At 56.2% G+C, this 22,336-nt stretch overlaps 2 protein-coding genes across 7 annotated transcripts; one reads left to right on the forward strand and one right to left on the reverse strand.

The window, feature by feature from the left end:
• Positions 1-1,733: 1,733 nt before the first annotated feature.
• ABO (ABO, alpha 1-3-N-acetylgalactosaminyltransferase and alpha 1-3-galactosyltransferase) lies at positions 1,734-15,846 on the forward strand. 6 transcript variants are annotated; one of them, XM_081152515.1, is made up of 7 exons: positions 1,734-2,086; positions 6,022-6,091; positions 6,763-6,819; positions 7,768-7,815; positions 9,322-9,357; positions 9,868-10,002; positions 11,339-15,846. In XM_081152515.1, exons 1-7 carry the CDS (start codon positions 2,059-2,061, stop codon positions 12,027-12,029), a joined length of 1,065 nt encoding a protein of 354 aa, XP_081008641.1. In that variant the 5' UTR covers positions 1,734-2,058; the 3' UTR covers positions 12,030-15,846. The 6 variants fall into 6 exon arrangements, with proteins under 6 accessions (XP_081008641.1, XP_081008640.1, XP_081008642.1 ...); XM_081152514.1 differs by having other exon boundaries at positions 1,838-2,086; positions 7,765-7,815; XM_081152516.1 differs by lacking the exon at positions 9,322-9,357 and having other exon boundaries at positions 1,846-2,086; positions 7,765-7,815.
• Positions 15,847-17,493: 1,647 nt separating this feature from the next.
• Positions 17,494-22,310, reverse strand: SURF6 (surfeit 6). The gene is made up of 5 exons (XM_081152513.1): positions 21,974-22,310; positions 20,721-20,924; positions 20,043-20,131; positions 18,813-19,013; positions 17,494-18,666 (listed from the first exon to the last, which is right to left on the reverse strand). The coding sequence occupies exons 1-5, from the start codon at positions 22,065-22,067 to the stop codon at positions 18,187-18,189; spliced, it is 1,068 nt and encodes a 355-aa protein (XP_081008639.1). The 5' UTR covers positions 22,068-22,310; the 3' UTR covers positions 17,494-18,186.
• Between the last annotated feature and the right edge of the window lie 26 nt (positions 22,311-22,336).

A 22,336-nucleotide genomic window follows, 5' to 3' on the forward strand; every position in this document is an offset into this window, starting at 1 on the left:
TATGGCAGCTTTTGTAGGAACCACGAGATTGGACAAGAATTGGGTTTGGGGCTCCAGCGGGTGCTGGGTCATGGTGGGATGAGAAGAGGGCAGCCTCCATACCAGATCTCTCCTGTCCAAATCCTGGCTCTGCAGCTCGCTGTGTGCAAGGTCACTGCCCTCTCTGTGCTTTGGTTACCTTTAAAAGGTAGGACTCAGATGGGGGGTAATGAGTAACGACGGGAAAAGCACATAATGCCTGGCACATCAGATTGCTACAAAAGGTTCCCAGTGATTCATTCAGCAGACCAGGGCCCTAGGGCAAAAACGGCATGGGAATGAGAAATACCCTCCACCTGAGGCCTGTCCAGCTGTCCAGCTGCTTCCCAGGGCCATTTGGGGTAATAGTGCTCCCAGCAGAGTTGGGGGACCCCTAACACGACAGACCCCTTGCTCCTAGGATGGGCCAATTCTCTCTTCCTCAGGATAACAGAGTCCCAGGGGACCCAGAGGTGGAAGACAGAGAAAAGCCACCCTGGTTGGTTTCCTGCCAGAGGGGACCTGGTCCTCAGGCAGGTAAGGGAGAGGCTTGGAGGGAGAGACCAGCATCAAGCCCAGGAGACCAGGCTTCTGGTGGACACCTGTGCTCCCTGATAGCAAAAGCACAGGGGAAGTGAAATTCTGATGAAAAACAAAGTGGACAGAGCCAGGGAAGTAAGCAATATGAATTCAAGGCTTGAGCGAGACACCTGACTTCACCTCCAAGACTGCTCCCCATGCCCTGCCTCAGTTTACTCACCTGGAAAAGGGGGGGGGGGGTCACTGTAGCCCTTCCTAGAGGTGCCGGGAAGAGTGCAGAGAAGCCTCTGGAGAGGCGCCTGTGCAGACTAGCTGGAGAGGAGAGAGCTCTCATGGTTATTCCGCCCACCCTCCGATGTCCCTTCCAGCCCCCGACCTCCCTTCGGGTGGCGGGCCAGGACCTTGCCGTCGGCCTCCGGGTTCCTTGGGCAGAGGCCTTGAAGGCCGGGCGCAGTCCTGAGGGCAGGGAGCGGGCTCTCAGCAGGGTCCCGGGACAGCGAGGGGGGTCCCAGGGCCAGGGGCGGAGCCGGGGACTCCACCTCCCGCGGGACTCCGGAGGCTCCGTCGGGGAGGGAAGCTCGGCAGGGCGCAGGAGCCCAGGTAGGGGTGGGGGTGGGGGTGGGGGTGGGAGCGGGGGCGGGGGTGGGGGTGGGAGCGGGGGCGGGGGTGGGGGCGGGGTGGGGGTGGGGGTGGGAGCGGGGGTGGGGGCGGGGGTGGGGTGGGGTGGGGTGGGGGTGGGAGCGGGGGCGGGGGTGGGGGCGGGGTGGGGGTGGGAGCGGGGGTGGGGCGGGGGTGGGGGTGGGGTGGGGGTGGGAGCGGGGGGTGGGGTGGGGGCGGGGGTGGGAGCGGGGGTGGGGGTGGGAGCGGGGGCGGGGGTGGGGGCGGGGTGGGGGTGGGGGTGGGAGCGGGGGCGGGGGTGGGGGTGGGAGCGGGGGTGGGGGCGGGGGTGGGGTGGGGGTGGGAGCGGGGGGTGGGGTGGGCTGGGGGTGCGGCTCTGCGAGGGGAGCTGGAGCGCAGGAGCCCGGACGCCAAGGGGCGGGACGTCGGGTGGTCTGGGCGTCGGGGGAGAGCCTTCGGGGAGCCGGGACCTCTGCCTGGTCCGCGCTGGTGCGCAGGCGCGGGGGCGGGGCGTCTGGGCGCGGGGAGGCGGCGGGGTGCGGGGGGGGCGGGCCTCGGGGGACAGGCTGGGCGCGGCGCCGGCCTCATTGGTGTCTACTGAGCCGGCCCCGCCTCTCCACCTGGCCGCTGTCCCTAGGGACCCAGATTTCCTGCCCCCCCCGCCCCCCGCGCCCCTGGCATCTGCCCGGATCCCCGCTGTCGCCCTTGCCGGGTCGGGCGTCGGGAGTCCCAGCCTGGAGGGGAGGGGGCCGCGCGTGGCCGCCTCGGCGCCGCGGGATCATCCGCCCCCCGCCCCCAGGAGCCTCTTGAGGAAGGTGCCGAGGGGCCGGCGCGCAGGCAGCTTGGAGGGGCCTCGAGGCGGCCGCGCTGGGACTCGGGGCGATGGCTGAGCCGCTGCAGACGCAGGCAGGTGAGTGGCGGCCCCGCGATGCCCGGGCACCCCGATTGCTGAGCCGGGTGTGCGCCCGGTGCCGCGGGCCTCGAGGGCCTCCCCCACCCCCCGGAGCCGGTGCGCAGCGGCCGCGGGCGGAGGTCTGGAGCCTCCTGAGACCCTGGGTGCTCGGGACCCCGCAGGCAGGGCAGGCGCAGGGGCTCGCCTCGGGGTCCTCGGTCCTGGTTAGGCCCGGTGGCCCTGTGGACGCGCCTCCGTCTCCAGGAATCTCCCCCGCCCCCCGGTGCACACACCGGCCTCTCCCTGAACGGGGACTCCGGCGGCTGACGGCCTGGCGGGCTCCCCCAGCCCCCTGGAGCAGGCCCTGGGCCCCTCATGGCGCCCGCGCAGCCTCGGCCCTTTGCCTTGGTCCCCAGTCGCCTGCGCACCTGTTTTCGCCTGGCCGAGCTCCAGGCTGGGCAGTTACTCTTCGTGCGCCGTGGGCTCCGCATCCCGGAGAGCAGAATGCACTCGCGTGGGCGCGGGGTGCAGCTGCAGGGCTGGGAAAGGGGGCCGAGAACCAGGACTGAAGTGCCACAGGGGATAAACGGTCCCTGCACTCAGCGTAGTTTGTGTATACACATTTGGGGACTGAACTTTTGGGTTGGGTTCAGGAAGGCATGACATGGAGCAGAGGCTCACCTGGGCTTGGGGGAGAAGGGCCAGGAGGGCTGGCGGCCCGGAGGCTAGAGGAGGAAGAGAGGGGAAGTCTCCGAGAAGAACCGCCTGGATGGGTGCCAAGTCGGGCCCCTGCTCCCAAGGAGGGGCCCCATTTGTCAATCTGGACTGTGGGCCAGGACTCGGCTCAGGGTCGCTGACCCTTCAGGAAACGTGGTGGATAATACACTCCTGAAAAACTGGCTTATCAAGTGTAGAACACTGTGGAAAATCCCAGGTGTTGGAGGGGACAGAGTGGAGTCTGGAATCCAGGTCTGTGTGACCAGGAAGACCGGCCTCTGCGCCCTGCATCCCTTTGGGCTCCTCTCCATCCCCCCTCTTCAGCCCTGTTTGGTTGCTCTCCTTTCCTCTCCAATTATTTTAATAACTTTTATGCAGCACGTCACACATAAAAGTGCACGGTTATATAAGTTCCGGCCCACCATGTAGACACCTGTGGAACAGTCGCCCCCGTCAAGGTCAGGAACACATCTCTCAAGCCTGCCTGGAGCCCGGGGGTTATGCTGTCTTAGTTGGCCTCAGGCTCCACGAACCAGTGTTTTAGGTGCTCTGGGACCCTCAGAGGACCAGGGACTCTGCTGCTAGCCTCCATACCCCCGGTTCCAGTGCGCTCTGGCCCATGAGGTGACTGTATGCAAACTTGTAGATTAAGATGTTTAGGTCTTTTGAGAAATGTGGCAAACTAGTCCCCATTCTCAGGTTCCCCATTTTCTTTTGTCAGTTTACTTATTCAACCGGTATTTTAAAACACCTGATAAGGAGTAGGAGCTGGCCTGCCACAGTGAGCCAGATGAAGAGGTAGCCTTAGAGACATGAATGGGGACATACCCTGTGTGTGAAAGTCTAGGACACGAGTGTGCCAAGGAGAGGACCCAGCACAGGGGAAGCCTGCCCCCCTCCCCCCGGGGAAATCAGTCGAACGTGTTAGGGGAGAGAGGGAGGACAGGGGGTTGAGGGAGGGAGACAGTCCGAGAGAGAGGAAGAAACGGGACATAGAGAGCCTTGGAGATGACAGTAAAGGACAAAGTTGGCAGGTGGTAAGCCTTCTTTCATCCAGTCCCCCTAATCCAAAAGTTTTCATTGTGATTAACTCCAATTTAACATTTTTTTCTTTTATTGTTTGTGCTTTTGGTGTTATATGTAAGAACTCTATGTTTAACTCAGTGTCACAAACATTTAGTCCTATGTTTTCTTCTAAGAGTTTTCTAGTTTGTGTCTTTCAACAATCTGTGCATTTCATCTAAATTGTCTAAATTGTTGGCAAACAGGCCTGGTCCTGCCCTGTGGACTTTTCTAAAAGTCTCTCAAAGGTTAAAAAAAAACACCAATCCAGCAGCGGCTGGCCTCAGCCTGCCCTGTACCTCTTGCTAGGCAACCCTAAGTCCAGCACTAGTGGCAGCCAGCCTCAGCTCATAGCATAACCACTCCCAGACACCTCCAAGCCCAGCACAGGCAGCAATACCACAGATCACTCTGTATCTCCTACCAAGTCGCCCCAGGCCGGACACAGGTAGTCCTGCTCCATGAGGCCCCAGAACCAACACAGTTTGTGGCTGGCTTCAGACTACAACAGAGCACCACCCCATTAGCTCCACAAACAACACACCCAAGGGTGAACTTGGCAGGCACCAGAGCCCTGCTAAAGCAAATCCTGCTCTGTAGGGTCCATCCCACACACAACAGCTTGTCTGTTGTAGTCACAGCCAGTCCTCACAGCCAGTCAGCCTGAGGGTCAATCCCACCCACTGACACGTCAACAGCAATCAAGACTCAACTACAACAAGAGGGTACACAAAACCCATACAAAGGACACCCCTATAGCACCTGGCCCCGGTGACCAGGGAGACTGTGCCACTGGGCCCCACAGGACACCTACTACTTAAGGCCACTCTACCAATACTGGGAGATGTAGCAGCTCTACTTAATACATAGAAAGAAACAGAAGGAGGCAGCCAGAATGAGGCCAAGAAGCATGGCCCAAATGAAAGGACTGGACAAAAACTCCAGAAAAAGAACTACACCAAATGGAGGCAACCAATCTACCAGATGCAGAGCTCAAAACACGGCTTATAAGGATGCTCAATGAACTTAGGGGAAGAACAGATGATCTCAAAGAGATACGAAATATCAAAAAAGGAGATAGAAACCATAAAAATAGCCAGTCAGAAATGACTGAAATAAAGAATACATTAGATGGAATCAACAACAGATTAGATAAAGCAGCAGATCGAATCAGCAATTTGGAAGACAAGGTAGCAAAAACAATCAGAACAGCAAAAAAAAAAAAAAAAAAAGAATTTTAAAAAATGAGAATAGGTTTATGGGACCTCTGGGACAACTACAAGTGTACCAACATTCTCATCATAGACATGCCAGAAGGAGAAGAGAGAGCAAGCAAGAAATTGAAAACCTATTTGAAGAAATAACAACTGAAACCTTGCCTAACCTGGCAAATGAAATAGACATACAAACCCAGGAAGTGCAGAGAGCTCAAACACGATAAATACAAAGAGACCCACACCAAGACATGCAATAATTAAAAAGCCAAAGGTTAAAGACAAAGAGAATATCTTAAAAGCAGCAAATGAAAAGCAGTTACCTACAAGGGAGCTCTAAGAATGTCAGCTGGTTTTTCAACAGACACTGCAGGCCAGAGGGATTGGCAGGAAATATTTAAAGTGATGAAAACAAGGACCTACAACCAAGATTACTGATTTAGAAGACTATCATTTAGGCTCGAAGGTCAAATTAAAGAGCTTCCCAGATAAGAAAAAGCTGAAGGATCCCCTGGCTGGTGTGGTTCAGTTGGTTGAGCCCCGTCCCATGCACTGAAAGGTTGCTGGTTCAGTTCCTGGTCACGACACTCAACCGCTGAGCCACGCTGGCCAGGCCAGCTGTGTGTTTTGCTAGAGTATTTCATCTGTGCCCTTTCAGTGTTGTTATTGCTGTGGTTGGATTTCCACCTGACTTTTAGCTATGTTTTGTGTCTTTTTGTTCTGTTCTGCTCCTCCTTTGCTGTCTTCATGTGTATTAATTAGAAATTTTCCAGTGTACCGTTTTAGTCATAGGTCACAATGAGATGCCACTACGTGTCCCCTAGGGTGGGAGAGTGATGTGGAGAAACGAGTTCTCGTGCACTGCAGGCCTGTGGGCTCCGACGGCCGCGTCACAACACAGAAGTGGGCCTGGAGGGGGGAGGAGAGTGGAGTGACCGGGTTTCCCCTGCTGTTTTCCAGAAAAATCAAAGTGCTGCTCACTTCGTCTTCTGACCTTCCTCCTGATCACACCGGTCATGGTCTTCTTGGGGTAAGAAGTGTGCGTGACCCTGTAGCTCTGCCCGGCTCGGGGAAAAGCAGCAGCGGGCACAAATCAGATCCTGGTGGGGTGCCCTGAGCAGTTCCCCCTCCGGCCCCAGCGTCACAACAGTAATGATGGGATTGATGTCAGCTGCCTCATGGCCCCACCAGTGGCCCCGGCTCCACACTCCCTCTTATTGAAGCCTCACCTTGTGAGTGAGCTGTTCCCCCCACTTCACACGTGGGGAGTCAGAGCAGGGCCAGGAACCCCCCTCAGCTGTGTGGCTGGGAGTGGGGAAGGCAGTTGGGAGCCGAGCTGTTAGCTGCTTCCAGATGGAGGAGGTCCTGGCCCTGGGGAGTGAAGTCACGTGGCCGCTCTACTGGGGGTTGGGGATCCTGCTAGGAATCTGTCTCTGGGGCAGCCTTGGACCCAGCTGGCCATGCGTGGGGACCCACTCCAGCTGCATCAGGGGCTCAGATGGGGGCACTGGCCACAGTGACGGTCCCTTCTTGGGACCAGTCACAAGCTTTGGGGAGACTTGCCCTGGCCCTGCCTGAGTCCTGGCAGCTGCTCTGGGAACTCTGGGCTCATGCCCTGCGCCCACCTCCTGCTCCTCATGGGGATGGACAGGCTGTCCCAGGACCATGCTCCTCAACAAGGGCTTTGGGTGTCTTCCGCAGCACGGGGGTCCTGAGCCCAAGAATTCCGATGCTGGGGGCCACACCAGAAGGAGAAGGGTGAGTGGGTGAGGGATGGGCTCACGTGCCCCTGAGAGCCTCGGGCACTGGCTTTGTGTCCTGTGGGCTCCCACCCCCACCTGTGGTGACACATTGGTGGGTCAGGGTCTCCTCCTCTTCCCCCTCCCCACTCTCAGAGCAGCTCGGCCAAGTCCCTGGCTTGAAGGGTCACCTGGGCACAACTGACTCCACATATCTGGCTTCAGCCTCGACCTCCCTTCCGACCTCCTGCCTCCGGGGTCCCCTGTGTGTCGCAGGAATGACCTCCTGCCTGCCTGCCTGCCTGCCTCAACAAACACATCTCCCATACTGTGGCCTTACCTCTGTGCCCGACCCCAGGGCTCTGTGTCATCCTGACAAGCTTGGGGTCCTGCGTCTGGGCCTATGCACCTGCTGTGTACCCTGCCAGGACCTATTCTCTCCTCTTGTTCTTGGCATCAGGCCAGTTCCTCCTTGTATCAGCTAGGCTGGGAGGTTCCAAGATCAGTGTCCCCAAGAAAGACATAGCTGTGTCACATTTGGTGACCTGGCCTCAGAAGTCTCACAGCATCAGCTCTTATGCATCTGATTTGTCAGAAACTGGGGACCACGGCCAGTCCTGTGTAGGGCTGGAGATTGGGCCCACCTCATGCTGGGAGGGGCCAGCGTGCAGACACCTTTGAAACCACCACCTGCTCAGTCTCAGCTCAGCAGCGTCTGGTGAACATGGGGCCCTATGGCTCAGATTTGGGTGACCCTCCAACTGCAGTGTCTGATGTCCCTGAGCCTGAGACATGCGGGACACAGGCCAGCGCCAGGCCCCCTGCCCACAGTGAGGGCATGTTTTAGACAGAGTCCATGTCCACACTCCAGGCCACCCCTGTCCCCCTCCACCAGGACCCCCAGCTATGATCCCTGAATATGGACCCTGAGTTCTCCTGGTAAAACCCCTCTGTTCTCATTCAGCAGCAAGGCAGCTAGAAAACCTATTGGCCTGCAAGTCGTGAAATTACCAAGGTACAGTGTCTTCCTTTGGTACCTTCCCGTCAGATCCATGCCTTCCAGCCCGAGTGTGTGTGGAGACAGAGGCAGGGACGCTGGGGACAGGCTGTCTGTCGTCCTGTGCTCGGATGCCAATGGCTGCTCCCTCTCCAAGGCCCGAGTCAGGCTGTGCCCTCCCCGTGCAAGCCCCGGAAAGATCCGCGTGTAGCTGCTGCTTCAGTCTTGACTGGTTGAATGGCATTTGGCTTTGAAGGGGGTGACCGACCGGCCTGGCTGGCCTGGCTCAGCTGGCCCTGGGCTGTGGGCTTCTTTTGGAGCTGAAACCAGGACTGTCTCAGGCAATCCGAGCCAAGGCGGCGGCGGCCACTCTGCATTTTCTGTTTTAAATTTTTCACTGTGGTAAGATACGCATGACCTAAAACGTAACATCTTCACCATTTTTAGGAGTCCAGCTCAGAGGCATTAGGTACATTCACACTGTTGTGCAGCCACTGCCACCGTCCTCTCCAGGACTTTCTCACCTTCCCAAACTGACACTCTGTCCCCAGAAAACACTCACTCCCCTCCACTCCCCCAGGCACCGGTAAGCTCCTGTCTCTATGAATATGACTGGTGTAGGGCCGTCATATCAGGGTATTTGTCCTTTTGTGACTGGCTTATTTCACCAGTACAATGACCACAAGGGTCATCCACATGGGGCACCTGTCAGAATTTCCTTCCTCCTCAAGGCTCAAACCCTATTGATCACAGAAAGAGAGGAAGGGAGAGGGATAGACAGAGAAACATTGATGTGACAGAGAAATATCAATAGGTTGCCTCTCATAGGTGCCGAGACCGGGAATCGAACCTGCAGCCCATCCGTGCACAGGGCGATGCTACAACCAACTGGGCCACGCCAGAGAGGGCAGACACTCTATTTAAATGCCATCCAGGAATGTAAATTGCAGTCATTTTGTCAATGACCCATGGTCAGCTGGCTCATTTTCCTGGGGCTCCACAATACTTTAGTTGGGATTGGCTGCTGCACACACATGTCCCAGGCTGTTGCCCTTGACACGGTCCTGTCACAACCAAGTCAGGGACGTGTTCCTGTCACCAGCCAGTAAGGCAGCAGAGCCACTTGAGACCAGGTGGGCGGGCTGCTTGTCTGAGGGCTATTCCTCTGGGCCAGCTACTTCTTTGGGCGACCTACCCACGCAGAGGTCACTTGCAGGCCTTCCCCACCCACAGTGGACTGAGCTAGGACCCTGAGATCCCACCGCGTCAGGTCAGAGGGAGTCCGAGCCCCGAGGCCTTGGTTCCACGGCCCATTACCCAAACAGGGAAGCTGACACTCAGGCTCTGCCCTCCCCGAGGCGCGGTCCAGGAAGCGCCTGGGGCAGCCACTGGGCTCCCTGCAGTCTCCTGGTCTCCGGAGAAGGCAGAGGCCTCAGTCACTCTCAGCGACCACACTGCCTCCTGCTAGGGACTGCCACGTGGTCTTCCTGAAACTCACCCACCCCACACTGTGCTGTTTTTCAGGATGCTTTATCCCCAGCCCAAGGCGCTAACACCCTCGTGAGTACTTTTCTTGGAATTTACTGTCACTCTCGCTGTCCTAAACACACTGCAGGGCAGTCCCATTGAAATCTCTTTTGCAACTGGCTGTGCCCATTCCTTCCTCTCTGGTCTGCCTGAGTTCTGAATCTGGAACCCCACAGAGATTCTGCCCATTTTCCCCCTGTGGTTTCATTTCCTGTTTCCTGTCCCTTGTTCACCCAAGAAAGTGTGGAGGGTGAGGGGCCCTCCTCCCAGGGCAGGCTCCCCTTTGGCTGGCAAGCCCCAGCTCCCCCTGGGGTCTCAGGGTGCAGTGTTTGGTAAGTTGAGGTGACTTGCACAAGTTTGCACCTGAATTTGCATCTGGTAGGTTTCCTGCAGATGCCAAGTCTGTCTGGAAGGATGGTCATCCGGGGGCGCTGAGAAAATGGGGCCGAGTGGGGGTCCCCCGTAGGGGTGGTGAGCGCAGGGCCTCATGTGTTCACCCTCCTGCCAGCTCACATGTTGCTGTGTGGCTCTCTCACGGTACAGAAGGAAAGATGTCCTTGACCTGACCCCGTGGCTGGCCCCAATCGTCTGGGAGGGCACCTTCAACATTGACATCCTGAATGAGCAGTTTCGGCTCCAGAATGTCACCGTTGGGCTAACTGTGTTTGCCATCAAAAAGTAAGTAGGTGGTGCCCTAGCTGGTTTGGCTGAATGGTTAGAGCGTTGGCCCGTGGACTGAAGGGTCCCAGGTTCGATTCTGGCCAAGGGCACATACCTCGGTTGCAGGCTTGATCCCCAGCCCCAGTTGGGATGCATGTGGGAGTCAACCAATCAGTGTGTCTCTCTCACATCAATGTTTTTCTTTCTTTCTCTGAAAAATATCCTCGGGTGGCATGACAGAGGGCAGACACCGGAGAGAGGAGACACAGGTCCATCAGGGTCTGTCTTTGTGTCCAGGGCAGTGTGGGGTGGTGTCCTGCCCAGTCCTCCCAAGGGGCAGAGGTGAAAGCCCAGAGCCCATACTCACAGGGCAATGGCTGTACCTGACTTTTGGGATGGGCTCCAGGTGTTGGAATGTCTCTCAGCATGGGGGGGTGTCCCCTACTTAACCCTAGTGCCCACCTTCCCTGTGAGGGATTTACTAACAGGTGTGGGGCAGGCACAGGGGAAGCACCTCAGCACTGCCCGAGAAACTCAGGGACTCTGAGGGCTCAGCGCACTTGCCTGATGATGGGGGAGCTGCTGTCCCTGTGGTGGGAGGCAGGTGGCCCTTGGAGACCTCAGGGAAGAACCAGCCATCTGAGGCAGTTGGAGAAGACTTCCCAGGATGGGAGACACCCCTACAAACTTGACCTAGAAGCCTACACCCTTGGACTTAAGTTGGGGCCTAAGCAAGCCCCTCATATTCCTGGGGTCCACCTCTCCCCTCCCTTCCCATGAGATGGACCTGATCCATGATGTGGCAGGGGGAGCGTGAGTTCAGTGGTGACCCCTCCTGAGACTACCAGCAGCTTATGAGGACCCTGTCAGCAAGACACCCTGCAGCCTGAGAGGGAGGATCCTTAGGGGTAGAGGTAGCCATGTGGGGACAGGGACAGCCCACTTAAAAGGAGGGTGCTGGTGGCATGGCCCTCTGGTTTCAAGCAGCCTGCCAAGGCATGAAAAGGTGGGCTGTGCCAGCAGGCGCTCAGCTCAGGCCAGGCAGGGATGGGGGTCTGCTAGGTCTCCTGTGAACACAGCACAGGAGTGACCCAGACCCAGCTCTGCAGACCTAGGGGCTGCTCTGTTTCCAGCCGTCTGAGCCTCAGGCCCTCCTTCTAATGATGGGGTGCTGACGGCCCCCCATCTCTGGGAACAGAGAACTAGGGAGGTTGAGCCTGCAGCTTGCTCGGGCCAGGCCAGGAGCATGGCTGCTCCTTGAAGAAGGTGCACTGGCTCCACCGCCTCAGGGTTGGGATCCCTCTGCCGGGCTCCACAGTGACCCTCCTGCCCACTCCATCTCCTGTCCCTGTAGGTACGTGGCCTTCCTGAAGCTGTTCCTGGAGTCCGCGGAGGAGCACTTCATGGTGGGACACAGGGTCAACTACTACATCTTCACTGACCGGCCGGCCCAGGTGCCGCGCGTCCCGCTGCGGGAAGGCCGCCGCCTGGTGGTTCTCGAGGTCCCGGCGGCTGCGCGCTGGCAGGACGTGTCCATGCGCCGCATGGAGATGATCAGTGACTTCTGTGCGCGGCGCTTCCTGCAAGAGGTGGCCTTCCTCGTGTGCGCGGACGTGGACATGCGCTTCCGTGACCATGTGGGCGTGGAGATCCTGTCCCCGCTCTTCGGCACCCTGCACCCCGGCTTTTACAAGGCTGCCAGGGAGGCCTTCACCTACGAGCGCCGGCCTCAGTCCCGGGCGTACATACCCCCGGACCAGGGCGACTTTTACTACATGGGGGCCCTCTTTGGGGGGTCGGTGTCCGAGGTTCACCGGCTCACCACAGCCTGTCACCAGGCCATGATGGCTGACTGGGCCAATGCCATCGAGGCCGTTTGGCATGACGAGAGCCACCTGAACAGGTATCTGCTGGACCACAAGCCCACCAAGGTGCTGTCCCCAGAGTACCTGTGGGACGAGCAGCTCCTGGGCTGGCCGGGGGTCCTGAAGAAGCTGAGATTTGTGGCTGTGCCCAAGAACCACCAGGAAATCCGCAGCCGCTGAGGGGCGCGGGAAGGGCAGAGGGAGGACATTGGGGGCCCTGGATTGCAACCTTCATGGCCGCTGGGCCGCAACTGCGCTTCCCTTTCCTGTCCTGTGGAGGGAAGTGTTGAGGCCTGGCACTGCCCCACTCCCCAAATATAGGCCTTGTTTGGCTTTGGGCACCACCAGCCCTGTCTCCAGCCCTCACAGGAATGCGGGAGACAGGCCCCCTTCCCTGGGGCCTGGAGCAGCCGGGCCATCAGCTTCCCGCTGGGTGCTCCTTAGGTCCTTCAGCTCAGATGAGGCAGGTGGTCCCTGCCCCTCCTGACAAACGGGGTCCCAGACGTCACTTCCAGGGCAGGCAGGAAGTACCTGCACCAGTCATGGGCTCAGGGCACACAGGGCTGCTGCTTGAAGCCAGATCCCTTCTCTTCCTGAGTCCTGCTCGAAGTTGAAAGGTGCCTTCAGCATGCGGGCAGGAGGTGAAGGTGAGGCCCGATCAGGATCCTCTTGGCGGGCGCCGGGCTGCCCGTCCAGCCCAAGGCACTGCCACTGCCCACTGAGAGCAGGACAGTGGCATTCCTGTCACGTCAGGCAACTCTCAGTTCACTGGGGAGTTGCTGGCACCCCCAGGACTGAAGCAGGTATTTCTTCATGAATATAGGATGTTGCTAATTGTCAAGAAAACCTGTCTTTTGCTCCAAAAGGACACCTGTGCCCCTCAGAGAGGCCCACTCTGGGTGTAAAAGGCTGCATTTCTTGTCCGTTTGTCTCCTCTGCCACAGAAAGGGAAGTCCCACATTAACACGGCTATTTCTCTTGTGTGGTTGGTGGACTTGTGGAATGTCTGGATGCTTCGAGGCTGTAACGGCTCTGGTTTCATGCGGCCATGACTACCATCCACCTCCAGGGCTTTCTCACTTCTGCACCTGAAGCTCTGCCCACCACCACGAAGCCCCCAGCCCCTCCCGCAGCCCTGGCACCCACCCTTGTCCTTCCTGCCTGTATGAGCTGTACCCCTCTCGCCCCCTTCAGGAGTGGAGTCCTCCAGTGTCCTGCATGGGCTGCCTTACATTGAACAGGATCCTCCACGGCCATACACGTTAGCCTGGAAGCTGACCCACTTTTTGTCCCAAGGAAGTCGTTCTGTCCCTCTCTTGGGTCTCCTGTCTGACCCATGCCTTCCTCATTTCCTTTGCTCTCTTATCTGCCCCCCTAGGGCCGAAGGATCACTGGGCACAGCCCTGGACTCCACCCTGTCACACCCACTACCCGGCTTGAAGACCAAACACCAGCTCGGGTGCCATCTGTGCACACCAGTTGCACATGCCTGGGCCCTGGAGGTGAATCTCATTTCCTCCAAGTAGAAGTCTGTGCAGACACAGGGCCGGGCCAGAAGGTCGAGGGGGCAGAAGCAGCAGCCACTAGGGCCAGGCAGGGCTCTGAGGCCTCCAGATTGGCTGGTCACTGTCATTGCAGAGCGCCAACCAGGAGATCGGGGAGGAGCTGGCTGACAGGGACACTTGCGCTGTCTCCTTGAGTGATGGGCAGGTGCGCTATGCCACCAACAAGGGCAAGCACAAGTTCAAAGTGAGTGTGGCCACTGAGGGTTCGCAGAACCAGAGCCCAGGGATGGCTGCCCAAGCCACCTCCCAGGATGCCACCCAGGTCTCCATGGAGCTCAGCCTTTTCGGCTCCCAGCTGGAGCACCGTGTCCATGTTCACCCCACTGCTGGCAGTGCTTGTCCGAGGAGGTTACCCCACAGATGGTTTGTTTTTTTTAAGTCTGTGGAATTTTTTTAAAAAATGTTTTTATTGATTTCAGAGAGTGGAAGGGAGGAGAGAGAAACATCAATGATGAGAGTCATTGATCGGCTGCCTCCTGCAGGCCCCTACCAGGCATGTGCCCTGATGGGCAATCGAACCTTGACCTCCTGGTTCATAGGCGAGCGCTCAACTGCTCAGCCACGGGGATGACTAACTTCACGGAATACCTTCCACCCTGTTTACTTAAACAATGTATATATTTACGCCCTGTTATGAATGACGAGATTAGCTGATTTCCTCTTCTGTCCTTCCTCCTTCTTTTCCCTCCTCACCCAATTTGGTGATTCTTCTAAATCAGGGGTGGGGAACCTCTTCTCTGCCGAGGGCCATTTAGATATTTATAACATCATTTGCAGGCCATATAAAATTATCAACTTAAAAATTAGCCTGCTGTATTTGCTCAAACATTTAACTCACCCCTAATGTGATGGCTGGAACTGCTTCTCTTTGGTGAGACCTTGGCAGGGCCAGGCCAGAACATGCGCAGGCCGAGTGTTCCCCACACCTGTAATCTAAATATTTACTGTAAATATACTTACCTCTCCATTACTTTATAGCTTTAAATGATATCATTTATTCATCTCTCTCACAATGAAGAAACCCCCTTTTCTCTCCCCTTTCCTTTCTTGATCTTTGTGAGAATTATTTAATTTCTACTTACATTCTGAAACTACAGTCTTCGCCCTTGCTGATGACCTGGTTCTATATTTAAATTGGGTCCTGTTACCAGTCATTTCTTTGTCACCTTTGTCTATTTGCAGTGCGGCTGCAGAGGCCTGTTCTCTAGCACTTCTTTCAAAAAGGTTCATGGAAACAACAGTCCTGAGTTTTTGTATGTTCAGGATGTTTGTCTGTTGTCTTTACACTTGAATAAGAGTCTGGTCTGGCTCAGTGTAAAATTCTCGGGTCATGCTTAAATCAACACAGTCATCCTCCGTAGCCTGCAACTAAGAGCCCCGATATAAGTATTTGTACCAGGAGTGGTGGCGGGCATATTTCCTCAGGTGTTAGGACTCTCAACACCCGAGAGGCTCGGTTGGTCGGAGCATCGTCCCGTACACCAAAATGTTGTGGGTTCGATTTCCGGTCAGGGCACATACCTGGGTTGCCTGTTTGATCCCTCATCGGGCCATGTATGGGAGGCAACCGATCGATGTTTCTCTCTCACATGGATGTTTCTCTGTCTCTCCCTCTCTCTCTAAAATCAGTAAAAACATCTCCTTGGGTAAAGTTTAAGAAACAAACAGAATGTCTGGGGGCCTCTTCCAGGTGTGGGTAGAACTGCATTCCTGTGCCTGCTGGGAGTTGGGCGCAGCCGTGTGACTTGTCTTGGGCCGTGAAGTGTGAGCAGGAGTAACACGTGGCCCTTCCTACTGACGCTTTCAGATCCAACGGGCGGGCTCTGTTTTCTTAACCGATAAACGTACCTTCTTTAGAGCAGTTACAGGTTCACAGCAACACTGAGGGGAAAGCAGAGTCGCCGTAGGATCGCTCGTCCCACATCGTACAGCCACCCCACCGTCAACATCCCACACCGCGCACGAGGCACGTTAACAATCAGTGGCCCTGCGCTGGCCCCATCACCACCCAACTCCCAGCCTGCAGGAGGGCTCGCTCTTGGTGCTGTGCATTCTGTGCGCTTTGACACACGTTCCCGCCATCGTAGGAGCATACAGGATTATTTCACTGCTAAAAATCCCGTGCTCCACCTACTCACCCCTCCCTCCCCACGTAACCCCTGGAGCCACCAATCCTTTCACTGTCGTCATAGTTGTGCCTTTTCCAGAATGCCACAGGGACGGAATCACAGTCGCACCTCTTCAGATTGGCTTCTTTCACAGTGTTTGCGCTTGTTTCCTCCGTGTCTTCTCATGCCTTGATAGTTCAGTTCTCTTCAGTGCTGAGCACGATCCCGCTGTCTGGATGGACCCATTCATTTATCCATCACCTACTGAAAGACATCTTGGTTGCATCTAAGTTTTGGCAATTATAAATAAAGCTGTTATAAACATCCACGTGCCAGTTTTTGGGTAGAAAGAGTTCTCACTTCGTTTGGGTAAATATCAAGGAGCACAATTGCTGGGTCGTATGGTAAGAGTATGTTTAGTTTTGTAAGAAACCACCAAACTGCCTCCCAAAGCTGCGGCACCGTTTTGCATTCCCAAGAGCAGTGACCGAGTTCCTGTTGCCCCACATCCTCGCCAGCACTTGGCGCTGTCCGTGTTCTGGATTTTGGACATGATGCTGAGCATCTTTTCATAAGCTGATTTGCCATTTGTATGTCTTCTTTGGTGAGCTATGTATTCGTGTTTTTTGCCTATTTTTAATCAGGTTGTTGATTTTGTAATCGTTGAGTTTTAAGTCCATTGTATATATTAGATAATAGTCCTTTATCAGATGTGTCCTTTGCAAATATTTTCTCCAGTTTGTGGTTTGTCTTCTCAGTCTTTTGACAGTCTTTCACAGAGCAGATGTCTTTTTTTTTTTTTTTTTTAGCCCTCACCCGAGGATATTTTTTCCACTGCTTTTCAGAGAGTGGAAGGGAGAGAAACATTGATGTGAGAGACACATCGATTGGTTGCCTCCCGCACGCGCCCCAACAGGGGCCAGGGATTGAGCCTGCAACCGAGGCACATGCCCTTGGGAGTTTTCTCTTGCGACTTTGCGTTCGTATTTCCTGCACCTGAAGTGCACAGAACCTAGTTCTGGGACAGATGAAAAACAATCTGGAGAAATTGCTGGGTGCAGAGAGGGTGGAACAACAGAATCCTGGGATAGGGCTGGTCAACCAAGATGGCAGGAAATTGTGCTGCACAAAGCACCCCTTGGCAGCACACAACACCGAGAGTAAACACACACACCCTGGAAGGCTGTGCTTCCCGCACTGCTTTACCTGCCTCCCACAAACTTGAATGCACAGCACTTCCATTATCTTTCCACCCTCAACATTCTTTAATATCTATTAGGAATTATTAATTTTGGTAATTTAAACTTCCAAAAATCAATTTATTTCTTACGGATTTCAGAGAGGAAGGGAGGACAGGGATAGAAACATCAATGATGAGAGTCATTGATCACCTGCCTCCTGCACTCCCCTCCCCACTGGGGATGGAGCCAACACAGGCATGTGCCCTGACCAGGAATTGAGCCGCGATCTCCTGGATCATAGGCCGATGCTCAACCACTGAGTCACATCTGCCTGGCCCAAACATGAAGTTTTATCAATAAACTCTTAAATTTTTTAAACTAAATCATGCTAAGGCCAGGTCATATCCTTTGTATGATGCCCAGCCTTTGAAATATAAGGCTGCTTTATGGACTGGCAGGTGGTGGGTTCCCATCAGAGTTCCTGACACTGTCATGTCATTAGATCACGCTTGCAAACACTACCATCAGACCTTCGGTATCCACCTGGTTTTTGTCTGTCTGGTGTATCAATTCCTAAGAGAGATGTTAACCCCCCCTTTTATATGTAAACTGAGTTCTCCCAGCAGCTGTTTGCTAAATAGCCTGGGAGCTATTGGTGCAGGCAAAGGGCCTGTGAACTGAACCCCTTCCCAATTTTCATCTTCAGTGGTGCTTTCCACCTTAAAGTCTACTTTGTCCAGTAACAGCCACACCAGCTTCATTGCAGTTACAATCTGCTTCATAACTGGAGTGTAATTAAAAAAAACTTTAACAGCTTTATTGAAATATAATCCACATCACCATAAAATCCACCGGAGCCTTTTCAGCTGGCATTCATGTGACCGCCCGTGGGCTTGGGCTGGACCCTCCCCTTATTCTGCATCTGCACTCACCTCCCAGCTCTCGCTCTGCGCGCTCCTCTCCTGCCTTCTGGATGGACATCTTGCCCCATCCGTTTCCCCCCTTTTCTTTTAGTTTACTACATACACAGTTACTGTCTTTTAAGGTTATCTTAGGATTCTCAATGTGTATGTTTAACCTGAACTCTAATGTTTACCCTTCTTACAATAAACTTAGAGTAATTCAAGTCCAGCCGTGCCTGAGGTCACATCCTTCTCCCAGTGAGGAGCCATCAGCCCCTCCTTTGGCTCAGGCTACCGGAGTTGGATTTTTGTCCCTTCCGAGTGAGTTTTGGACTGACAGGGGCAGTCACCAAGGCCATTCCCTCCCTGCCCCTGTGAATGCAGAGGGGAAGGAGGAGCGGCGAGTGTCTCCAGTCCCCACGCCCTCCACATGCGAAGGCTGGAGCCCAGATCTGGTTCAACTTCCCCCAGTCTGGGATCTGGGCTCTTGTCCTCAATAACACATGACCTGGGCCCTGTGAGTGTGACAGTCTGCAGCCTGGGGGCTAGCCCAGGTCCAAAGTGGTCAGGGCTGCCGCCCCTCAGACCAGGCCAGCCCGCTCCAGGTCCTGGGGCAGGACCCGGCCCTTCTTGCGGGCCTTCTCCAGCCGCCGCTCGGCCTTGGCCGCCTTCTTCTTGCGCAGGTTCTGGCGCCGGTGCTCCTGCCGCCGCTGCATCTTCTCCACCACGTGGGCCGTGCGCTTCTCCCACCTGCGCTGCCGCTGGGCGCGCCGCTTCTCCTTGCGCTTCAGGGCCGCCTGTAGCAGGCGCTCGTCGTCGCGGATCCGCACGCCCTCGGCCTTGTACAGCACGTTGGTCCACTGCATCTTGCTCTCGAGCTCCTGCGCCTTCCCCGCATCCTGCTCGCGCAGCTCCTCCAGCCGGCTCTGCCGCGCCTGCAACCGCTCCAGCAGCTGCCGGTAGTTCTTACCGGTCAGCGGCGTCAGGTTCCCCTTCAGCTTCTGCCGCTTCTCCTTCCTGCGCTGGGCCTTGCTGGTCGGCTGCTCCTCGCTCACCTCCACCTCTCGAGAAATTGGGAAGAGGGCGCCACACGTTACCGCGGCCCTGCAGCCTGGCAGCGCCCGGGACATGCACAGCCACGACCCTCACTTCAGGGGGACAGCCGCAGCCAGGGGTCCCCGCGCTTCCAGGACGCACCAGCCCTCACCTTGTTGAACAGCAGCCCCGGCTGCCCCTGTGCCTCCTGGCTGGGTGCCTCGGGGGGCGGCACCACAGCCTCTGTGGCCTCCGTGGCCTTGGCCACCTCCTTTGCTCTCAGCTCCCTGCGCTTCCTCTTCTTCCGCTCCCGCTCCTGCTTCCGCCGCCGTCTTTTCTCCAAAGTGGCAGGGGACAGCTCCTTGGTGTTGCACTGCAGGGGGTAAGCCAAGTTCACTCAACTTCGGGCCCCAGACCCGCATGTGGAATCAGGGCAGGAAGGTTCAGGAGGAAACCCTTGTGTAGGACCAGGGCCCACTGAGTTCAGCGTTCCACTCTGAGATGACCTGTCACCCAAAACGCAACTGACCCCAAACGGAAAAGGAGACCCCCAAGTAAGAATCATGGTTCTAGTTCCCAGGCACTGACCAAGGCACTTCACAAACTCAGTTTCACAGAATCTTCCCAGTGACCCAATATGGGAGATGCTGTCACCACTTTATAAGCATGTGGGGCAGGTGGCTTAGCCAAGGCCACCACCCAGAACTCGGTGTTGGGCCAGAACTTGCTCCTGTGGGGATCACGGCACTGTTCTGTGGTGACAAGCCCAAGCTCTGCTTAACCGACAGCCTTTACCACTGCGGGGCCAACACGAGGGCTCCAGACCGGACTGCAGGAAGGCAGGGCCTAGAGCCTGCATTAGTAGGAACCAGCACCTGGGCTTGCCCCAGGGCAGTGCGGAAAGAAGCTGGGGGGCTGTCCCCACATACCAAGAGGCCTGAGAGAGGTCCCCAGCAAAAGGGCAGTGGTGGCTGAGTCAGAGGGATATCAATGGCCTTCAGCAGAAAAAGCTGAGGCTGATTCAGGTCTTGATGTTTGCTGTGGCTGTAACCTTGGGCAAGTCAATTCATCCCAGGCCCTCGCCTATCTCAGAGGGCTGTTGTGACATTTAGATGGACAGAAGTGCCACCGGTGTGGTGTTCAGCAAAGGTGGCTTCCCAGAGGGAAGAGGCTAAGCCTCTCCTAGGCAGCAAAATGTAAGTGACTCCAGGGACTGAGGCTCCCTGAGATGATACCACCTGATCTCTTGTAGACCAGAGCCGCTGAGGCCCCTCCTGTCAGCCCCACAATGGCCAGCAGAGCTGGGGACCCACCCTGCAGAGTGCACCTCCTCTCTAGGCAGAGGGGGAAACCACCGTAGGAAACACGCTGCTCCTAGCACCCGAGTTCTCCCCACACCTACCTGGCCCCGGGCCTCCTGTATCTTCTCATGCAGCCGCTGCCGCAGAACATCCAGGGCAAAGAAGGAGTCGGGCTCTGTGGCCAGGCCATCTGCAAAAAAGGAATCAGAGGACTGAAAGGAGATCCCCCCTGACTTTTCAGTCCCCTTCCAAGGGCCCGGCTTCAGAGTCTCCATGCACTGCTTCCCCTGGTGGCCACTGATGGATCTGCATGACAGTTCCAATAAATTCTACTCTGCCTCTTCAACTGGGATTGGCCCCCAGAGCATCCTCAGGGACAGGACATCCTTGTGTGTCATGATAAAATGCTTCCTACAGGTCAAGCCAAATCCATCTCCCATTTCTTCAACTTCTGCAGCCTATGGTTCCCCTGAACAAGTCAGCTTTCACGACGCCCCTTTAGAAACTTGAAGGCAGTGATGTTCTTGAAGCCAAGCTGTTCTAGGTCCTTACAGCCTTGCTGTGCACCAGATCCTGGTCACCATTAGGCCTGGAACCACTGTGTACTCCCTGGGATCCCATCCACCCAAAGAGCCTCTGTGACCTGTCCTCTGAAAGCTTTTTCTTTGGGAAGTCTCCCATTATCCCAGTGTGCCTGACAATGCCTTTTCTTATTACTAGAGAGGACTGTGTCTGCATGGATCCCAGCTGGCCCTGCCCAGCATCCTGGAGCTTTTCACCTGCTGGGAACCCAGAAGAGCCAGAGGTCTTCTCCTCCTTGGCTGCTGCTGGCTTCCTGGCTTGGGAAGCTGCCTGGGAGTTCTCCCCCAGGGCTCGAGGCTTGGGCTCCACCGACTTCTCTCTGTGCTCCCGGGATTTCTTCTGTGCTCTCTTCCTCTTCTTTTTTGGGGGTCCAGCAGCTTCTGAGCCTTGAGTTTTGCCCACTGAAATACAAAATGAGACAGCAATGCAGTCCCAATCTCTGTGACCCATTCAATAGGCAAGAGGTCTTGCAAAGGCTTTGATCCCAAAAGATGCCAAAAGCGAACCAGGATGAAGGATCCAGTGATCCCTATCCGCAGAGCTCAGAATCACAAACTTCCTAGAGAAAGCAGATTGGCCACACATATCGAAACCCTGATCAACTTCCCCACACTAGACCCAGCAATGAGACCTCATCCTGGGTACACACAAAGATGTGGCCTCAAGGATATTCATCACGATGTCATTCAAGTGAAATAATAGGAGAAAAAGCTAAATACTCATCTCCAGGAACAAACGATGGCACTGCTGCAGAGCCAGCCACTCTAACCGTAAAAATAATGACGCCAGCTTTCACTTTAAGAGCTGGATAAACTGTTTACATTTCAGTGGAAAAATGAGTATATAGCATAGGAACCAAACTGTTTTGGTGAGACAGGAAAAACAACAACTAGAAATGCACGGAAATACAGAGACTTCGGTTATGTCTCGTCAACAAGAAAACTCATTTTTTCTGATTTCCTATAATGAATCTATTTTCCTTGCGTAAAAAGAAAAGTTGTTTATCTTCCGCTAGCTCCATGCCAGACCCTGCTGCTGTCCTCCAGGACCAGGCAGTACTTACAAGTCCCAGCAGGCCCGTTTCTATCTGTTCCACCTGCTGTGTATCTACTTCCCGAGGGCAGCCTCGTCACCCCGGCCATGGAAACCCCACTCAAGGAGCTATCTTCTAATCCTTTCTTCTCCCCACGTTCCCCATTCCGCACGGTCACGTCCCCCAAACCCCGGCTGTGCTCCCTGCCCGGTGGGCAGATGGCGCTGAAACCCTCGGATCCCCAGGCTGATGCCCCCGGCAACCGGGGAAACACCGGTGACTTTAAACATCACCTATATTTCCTTTTAGTATTTTACACGTGTCTAGTCCACCCCAAGGCTCCGACTTCGCCGCGACGGGGGGTGGGGGCACCCCCTTCCGAAGCCCGCCCAGTCCCGGCCCCGGGCTGCGCTTTACCCGACTTGCGCTTCTGCGGCTCCGGGCTGGGCCGGGCGCAGATTTTCCTGGCCAGGCTCTGCAGATAGGCGTCCTTGGCGAGCACAGAAGCCATGGCTGGAGGCTCGGGCGGTGCTCACTCGGGGTCCTGCTCCGGGGCAGGAGGGCAGGGCGCAGCGTCCAGGTCGGGACCGGTTCCCACGGCGACTCACACGCGAAGCCCGGCGGCCCGCAAGATCCCAAACAGCCCGGGTCGCTGCCGGAGCGCCGCGCTCGCCGGAAATGGCACGTGCGCAGGCGCCGCCAGTCGAGCGCCGAGCCGCCGTCGCGCGACGCTCGACTCGTCACGCCTGGCTCCGCCGGAAGCGGCCCGCAGGGCGGAGC

This window comes from Miniopterus schreibersii, assembly GCF_964146895.1.
Source record: "Miniopterus schreibersii genome assembly, chromosome: 11".
Classification (NCBI taxonomy): Eukaryota; Metazoa; Chordata; class Mammalia; order Chiroptera; family Miniopteridae; genus Miniopterus; species Miniopterus schreibersii.